Genomic DNA, 8,025 nt, shown 5'->3' with positions numbered 1-8,025 from the left:
CCACGCCCCCTCCCCGCCCGCCGCTGGCAGGGGCTGTGCGGGCGGCATCCGCCGGGCGGGAGGAGGCGCGGGAGGATGCGGACCGCTGGGATGGGTGGTGGGATGGATGGATGGATGGGAGAGAGGGAGCTGGAGCTCGGGGAAGGCGGCGGGGCGTTGGACTTGCCGGCACGTTCTGTGCCAATCGCCTCCCCAGTGCCCAGGTCCCCCGGTGCTGGCGAGGCAGAGCGAAAGGCTCGTTTTGCTAATTAATGCCGCCTTATTTCTGTCTTCTCTGTTGCTGCTTAATGCAGTTCGTGTTCTGTTTGCTGGCGAGATTTTTATTCCTACAGCAAACGAGTGCAACAGGTTTTCCCTTTTTTTTTTTCCTTCTGTGTATCTGATTCTCACCTACAATGAGTGTTTGGTGTCTGCTCTAAAATTCAGCAGATTGTGCTTTATTTCAAGGTTGTGGCTGTTTCATGCAACTCTCTTGTATGTGATTTTTCTTCTCTATTTATTTCAGGCCCCTCCAAGGCATTCCTTGCTCACAATGTATAGAACAAAAGTCAGTTTGAAAGACCGTCAGCAACTTTATAAACTGATAATTAGTCAGCTGCTATATGATGGATACATAAATATTGCCAATGGCTTGATAAATGAGATAAAACCACAGTCAGTCTGTGCACCATCTGAACAACTGCTGCACCTAATTAAGTTAGGTAAGCTGGAATGAAAACCTAACGTAAAACTCCAGTTTCTACATCCCTAGCTTAAATATCTGTGAACTGAGGTTAGTGTTATTGGAAAGATCTCTTTTATGCAAAGGCTGTGTCTAGTAAAGGCATAACGCTTTGTATATTTAGATACAGCCCTTGCCTCTGTGGCTTTTTTGAAGGGCATTCTAGCTCTGTGTTTCATCTTCCAGTATGCATTAAAATCAAAACAGGTCACTGAGTGTTGTCAAACCCCGTTTGTTTGACCTTTTGTAACACATAGGGATACCTGCTCGGGGTCCTGGGTGACTGGCAACCTTCTAAAAATACATTCCAGCAAACGGGATCGCTGAGTCTACAGGCCTGATAGGAAAATGACCCACACAGTTCTCTGCCAACTTTAAAAATATTTTCTATATGATTCTTCCTGACAGTGCTGGAAAGGGAGCAAGCCCTTCCATTGGCAGTCTTTGCCTATATATATAGAGAGAGCCTTTATAGATCAGTCTCAAGAAAATACACTTCACAGTCTAGTGTCTCAGCAAAGGTACCTGCTGTTCCCTCTCTATGTTACCTTTCTGTCTGAAGGTACACTCGTGCAGCAGTATGTAGTCAAAATAACCCGAGCTGCCGACGAAACGAGCTGACTAAGTTACTGGAGGAGGTCTTAACCGTAACATCAAGTCTTTTCTGTATTGCAACTGAACTGGTTCTGCTGCCTGAACTGCTTGAGTTCCAGGGGTATAAATACGTGAAGCCTTGGGTCTGTTTGAAATAAGAATGCTAGACTTTGCAATTTGTACATGAAAGCAACTGAAATTTTTCTGTTGATCGGTTGATAGTCGTAGTTGGGCACGTAGCTGAAAATTCTTGTGTGCTCCGTTTCCGCTCCCAGTGCCGAACTGTCCTTGTTCCCTCAAGGCATCCTGGAAATAAATTTAAAGAAAAAACCCACCTGTAGAGTGGGTGTGAGGAGGGGTAAAAATTTGCATTTGCAATGCTGGGATGGCTGTGGAGTAGACTTTATCCTTCAGTGCAATAAACCAGACAGGAATCAGTAAATGCTTCAGGTTTTCACTTGAAATCTCATGTAACAGGCTTGCTTCTCCCTCTGTGAAAAGCTGACTAGAGGCCTGTCGATGGCTTCAGTAACGGATTGTCAGTGCATTTATCAGCACTTGCCACCCTACAATATTTGCTGGTTGTATTTCCACGGTTAGTTTTAAGAGCTGTGTTCTGCTCCGGCCAATGGACCCCTCATTTCTCACAAGAGGTGCTGCTGCGTTACTGGATCAGCTCTGCCAGCTTAGCTTAGTTCCACAGGGCCGCCTTTTAAAACCTGCCGCCTGGCTGCTAGGGAGGTCTGTAGCGTAGCTCTGGCTGCAGCCTGTCTGTCGAAGGAGGAGGTTAACCCAGTTTAAGTGCATCAACTTCTCTCTTTTCAGGAATGGAGAACGATGACAGTGCTGTTCAATATGCGATTGGACGGTCAGATACAGTAGCTCCAGGCACAGGAATTGACTTGGAATTTGATGCAGATGTACAGACCATGTCTCCTGAGGCTTCTGAATATGAGACTTGTTATGTCACATCTCATAAAGGACCGTGTCGTGTAGCTACATATAGCAGAGACGGACAGTTAATAGCTACAGGATCTGCTGATGCCTCAATAAAAATCCTTGATACAGAGAGAATGTTGGCCAAAAGTGCTATGCCTATTGAGGTAAAATACGAGTTGGATCCTAACCACTTTGTGAATTCTTGAGGTGCTGTCTGTTTCGTGCCGTGTCTTATGGCTGGCTCAGTGGGTTGGACTAAATATCTGTCTCACCGTATTTCCTACTCCAACAGTGGCTCAAAAAGTACCCTTGAAGAAAAGGAAGAAGAACTAGGGCAAGTATACCTGTGTAACTTCTGGCAGCAGTCTAGAGAATTGAGCCAGAAATAATAGTTGCTAATAATTGCGATGTTGTATGAACACAGTTCATTCTTGAACCCTCTTCTGGCCTCCAGTGGCCGTGTGTTTCTGAACTGTTTCACAGAATACAGATTTACTTGCTTAATTTTTTCTCCAATGCAGTTTTCGGGTAGCAAAGCGGGGGTTTCTTTTGCAGAGAGTGCTCACCAGTTAATTCTCAGCAGTATCCTGCGTGAGTAGAAGTTGCAGTTTTCCCAGTTGCTACAGCTTCCCTTAATTCTTACAGCAGTATTTTGGACTGTTTATGGTGGTGATAGCTTTTCTTGCACCACTTCTCTGCTGCTGAAACTAGTTTGTCCTTGAGCAAGTCAGTTTCCTCTGATAACAATATATAATGGGCCTGCAAATAATTAAGATAATCTCGATTATGTGCCTAGTCATGTGTCAGAAAGGTAGTTGCTGTTTGGCCCCTCTGGCAAGCATAAAACCTACTTTTCTTGTAAAATCATGTTCTACTTCCTAACACTCTAACTTGTTGAATATTCTTTGTAGGTCATGATGAATGAGACAGCACAGCAAAACATGGAAAATCACCCCGTTATTCGGACTCTGTACGATCATGTGGATGAAGTTACGTGTTTAGCTTTTCACCCAACAGAACAGATCCTAGCATCTGGTTCAAGGGACTACACACTTAAACTGTTTGATTATTCAAAACCTTCTGCCAAAAGAGCCTTCAAATATATACAGGTTAGATACAACACCAGTTCAGAGCAACCAGAGCTTGAATGTACCAGTACTGAGGGATCAGTGAGCTGAATTGTGTCTGAGTTTGTAAGTGGTTAGCTACGTAGGAGTAGGCAGCTACAGAATTTGCAGACGTTACGGTAAATGTGGGTCGTTTGTGCGTAACGGATACCTGTGTTCTTTAACCACGGTGCCTGTCTGCTTTTTTGTTCATCTAGGCCAAATCTAAGATGGGTGACTTTGAAGTCAATTACATTATCTTTGTTTTGGAGGAGAGTTTGGGAATTTGTGGTGATTGATGGGCTTTGGGGTGTGTGACTGGCTGACGAAGTCTCCTGTCACTCTTCTGTGACATCCCAGAAATGAGCAGGCTCTGCAAGCTGCTCTAGGACAAAACCTACAATACATTTAAAGGTAGCCTGTAAATTTTAATCCTGTAGGAAGCATTTTCTATTTTGCAGAAACCAAACATATTGTGCTAACTGATAATTTAGCTAGTTTTTTAGCACTTTAATGCCACCAGAATTGACACTTCCATTTCAGGTATTTTTTCTTTCTTACACCAATTATGTATTTTTGATCAAACAGGAAGCAGAGATGTTGCGCTCAATTTCTTTTCACCCTTCTGGAGATTTCATACTTGTTGGTACCCAGCACCCTACTTTACGCCTGTACGATATCAATACTTTCCAGTGTTTTGTGTCTTGCAATCCTCAAGATCAGCACACTGATGCTATATGTTCCGTGAACTACAATGCCAGCGCAAACATGTACGTCACCGGGAGCAAGGATGGATGCATCAAACTGTGGGACGGTGTTTCAAATCGCTGTATCACTACTTTTGAGAAGGCACATGATGGAGCTGAAGTCTGTTCTGCTATTTTTTCCAAAAATTCAAAGTATATCTTATCAAGTGGAAAAGACTCTGTAGCTAAACTGTGGGAGATATCCACTGGTCGAACGCTGGTCAAATACACAGGTAGGTGGCAGGTGATGTTCCAAGTACATTCTTTTTCAGGTACTGACCCATGGCAGGTGTGGTAATACCATCAGAAGAATAGTATTTCTTAAAGGCAGTGGGAGACTGCTGCATGGAGGATAAACTGCCCCGAAAGTTTGAGAACACTTAATGTGAACTACTTCCAGAAGAGAAGCTGTGCTTCTTATATGTCAGTCAGTGTAACCATACCTAGTCTGGGTAGATTTTGGTGACTTCCTACAAGGAAGCTGGAGGGGGACTTTCTACAACGGCCTGTAGTGACAGGACAAAGAGTGTGATGGGTTTAGATTGAAAGTGGGGAGATTTAGATTAGATACCAGGAAGAAGTTCTTCCCAGAGAGGGTGGGGAGGCACTGGGACAGGTTGCCCAGAGAAGCTGTGGATGCCCCATCCCTGGAAGTGTCCAAGGCCAGGCTGGATGAGGCTTGGAGCAACCTGGTCTAGTGCAAGGGGTCCCTGCCCATGTCAGGGGGGTTGAAATCAGATGATCTTTAAGGTCCCTTCCAACCCAAACCATGCTGTGATTGTATGACTTCTCTGCCATCATTACTGCATTGCTTTGGAGGGCAGTTAGCACTGAATTGGGGAAAAGTAAAGAGGGACGCTGCCCTATGGACTAGGGCATTTGTGCAGAGCGTTTTGTTCTTAAGTTTTTTAGTGTGTTTTAGAAACTCTGATCTTGAGACCTTATACTCACATTCTTACTGGTGATCATTTTGATTTTGTGACTCTTACTTACTGCTAGACGAGGCACAGTTTAAACTGGCTGGAGTAGGCCCCTTTCCTGCAGAGTACCCACCCAGACAGGGGGAACCGAACCTACTTTGGGACAGTTGTTTTATCCCTTAGACGCCATTGTGCAAAAGATGGCTCTCGTAAGCCATGGCGATGCTCTGAAAAATAGATACAGCAGGTTTTTTTCCGTTGGAAGGATGTAGTTGTGTGCAAGGCAGTCGTGCTCGGCGCGTGCGGACAGCACCATGCTTTGATCTCGGCAGGACTTGCCTGGTGAAGGATATAGCAGCTTTGCATGTGATAGCAGCTATGTGACAGGGAAGCTTTTGCGCCAAGCAGTAGTGTGCTTAAGGACTAGGAGTCGTAGCATGAAAGAGGAGAGGATGTGGGAAATCTTGTGTATAAGCTTTGAGGGGGGTGTAGGTCCTTTTTTGTACACAAGCTCTACTTTCTGTCAACCAGCAGGGTGCAGCACCTCCTTGACAAACTCTTGCAGTGTAGCAGGTAGGATGCAGGTGTTAGCTGCCAAGTAAATGCCTGTATCCGAAACACATTTTATTTGAATGGTATGAAGGAAGGTATGGCCAAGGTAGGCCCTGCAATGTGCCATATGATGTAGATATGAAAAACAGGAGTTGTCACTGATAGTGAGAATCTGTATATCCTGCTCCGTGTGATCTTTCGCTTAGTTACAGCTGTAAGCCTCTCAGAGCATGAGGCAAAAGGGCTCTTAAAGCGATGGCGCTTACACCGAGTGGTTGGCCTTGAGTGCCACAATCAGAGTTAATCTTTCTGTCCTCCAAGAAATTTTAGAATGTACCATGTGTACAAAAGAATATTCATTACTGATTCACCTGTTGGAAGTGGGAGACTGAGAAAACAAGTCTCCTTCATAGACTGCAGAAATCGGTACTTATGGGAGGTTTATTTGTAAGTCTTTGAAAGTTTCCTAAAACTGACCTATTTGAGTTAACACATTGCTGCATATATTTAGGCGCTGGTTTGAGCGGGCGACAAGTGCACAGGACACAAGCTGTCTTCAACCACACAGAAGACTACGTGCTGCTTCCAGATGAAAGGACCATAAGTCTCTGCTGCTGGGATTCGAGAACTGCAGAACGGAGAAACCTCCTTTCTCTTGGGCACAACAGCATTGTGCGGTGCATTGTCCACTCTCCTACCAACCCGGGCTTCATGACCTGCAGCGACGACTACAGGGCTCGGTTTTGGTACAGGAGGTCAACGACAGACTAAGGGCAGCGTTATAAAACAGCGATTGTCCGGATTCATGATACCATCTTGTATTGATTGTATTGCCAGCGGATGCCTAGACGAAAGCCGTGCCGTGTCTGTGTCCTGATTCCGCCAGACAAGGCGGAAAAATCTCAAAATATTAAGACTTAAGTTTTGCCCCATGCTAATTTTTTATTAGTGTGTGTGGCACTGATTTTTCTAAGTCATCTCTAATTGTACTCTAGGAGTGTGGGGGGAGAATAAAACGATCCTTGCCGGAAGGATTAAGCTCGTTAGCCTGTTTTTCTAAATCCCACAGAAGACAGTGTGACTGTGTCTTGCTCAAGCTGGGCAGCATCAGCCGGGTTTGCTCTGCATCGTGTCTGAAAGTCTGAAAGAATGGATTACACAAGGAACAGCAGAACCTGGCAAATATTTTCATGAAGCCTTAAGCTGCCTTCAGTTCTGAGCCCTTTTTTGTAAAGCTCCGGTTCGTATCGTAGAGTCTGGGGAGGGTTGGCTAGTTGGTTTTTGGGAGGGGCGGGGTGTTAATTTTATTTTGTTGTTTAATTTTTTTTTTATTGGCCAAGTGGACCTTTGATTCTGAGCCAGTCCTGTGCCGTAAAAATTTGGAAGGGGATTTTAAATTGTTTAGATGGGTTCAAGAAATGGTGTTAAATGGCTTTAATGGTATTAAAGCTCAGATTTGAAAGCTCTTCTTTTGGGTTTATCTTAACATGTGGGACCTCGGTGTAAATTCATGGCGTTTCCAAGGAATAGCCACGTTGCAGTTGTGCAATATGACAGTGCTGCAGCAGGTGGAAACGGGAATCATATTGCCAGAGACCATCAGTATCCTCTCAAAAGAAGCCGCTGTGCATATTGGTTTTTGTATATGTACCTCAGAAATGTCACTTTGCTTTGTTTTACTGAGAAATTTTCATCCTTGAAGTCTGTTACGCAGCACCCGAATTACATTATTTCTTAATATCATTCAAAACCCCGACTCACTGTTTCTTCTCCCTGCTATCTCTCATAGTCCAGGTTTCCCAGACCTCCTCCTGCTCAGCAGGAGTACAGCTTGTTAAGAAACTGTGCTTTGACCTTCTCTACGTGTGAGAATTGGCTACTGATTTTTGTGGATAGTTGCCCGTGGGGCGTTCTGCGCGCGCTCACCCCAGCGCCATCCTGCAGCGCTCCGGGGCTCCGCGTCTGGGAGGCTGCTGTAGTTGGGATTTCAGCGCTTACTTTCCTGAGGGTTTTCGGGTGTAAGATTGTTCCTACTGCTGGATTAACGTCCCACTCCACTGCCGACGTGTCTTGTCAAGGGCTGATGAGGGTACGGGTTTGTCTGTATGTAAATAAAGATTACCTTTGAGCAAGGTATTTAATATATAAAGAAGGAAATTCGTTAGCTTTCTATATGACTAAGGATAAATTAATTGAACAGTGGGTGGCTGTGTCTTTGGGGACGTGTTAAAGCTTGGTTTGCTGTGTTACATCTGAATTGGGTACAACTACAGCTTCCCAGGATGGAATGTGGGATGTTTTTTTTAAAACAATGAAATTTACTTTTCTCTTAAAAGCTACTGCTCTGCAGAACATTCCTGGGGCCTCTCAATCCCCTTCGCTCCTCTGCCTCCCTTAAAGTTTAACAGCTTCAGAAACACGGGAGGCGTGAGAGAACAGTTCTTGTG

At 44.8% G+C, this 8,025-nt stretch overlaps 1 protein-coding gene across 1 annotated transcript; it reads left to right on the top strand.

The window, feature by feature from the left end:
• The first annotated feature begins 510 nt into the window (after window positions 1–510).
• On the top strand, window positions 511–6,619 carry CSTF1 (cleavage stimulation factor, 3' pre-RNA, subunit 1, 50kDa). Its single transcript, XM_010150665.1, has 5 exons — window positions 511–701; window positions 2,141–2,418; window positions 3,166–3,363; window positions 3,949–4,339; window positions 6,090–6,619. Exons 1-5 carry the CDS (start codon window positions 533–535, stop codon window positions 6,347–6,349), a joined length of 1,296 nt encoding a protein of 431 aa, XP_010148967.1. The 5' UTR covers window positions 511–532; the 3' UTR covers window positions 6,350–6,619.
• Window positions 6,620–8,025: the final 1,406 nt, after the last annotated feature.

Source organism: Eurypyga helias, unplaced genomic scaffold (genome assembly GCF_000690775.1).
Source record: "Eurypyga helias isolate BGI_N326 unplaced genomic scaffold, ASM69077v1 scaffold24254, whole genome shotgun sequence".
NCBI classification, from domain to species: Eukaryota; Metazoa; Chordata; class Aves; order Eurypygiformes; family Eurypygidae; genus Eurypyga; species Eurypyga helias.
Note: the sequence above shows the minus strand (reverse complement) of the source record. Positions and strands in the feature narration are given on the sequence as shown.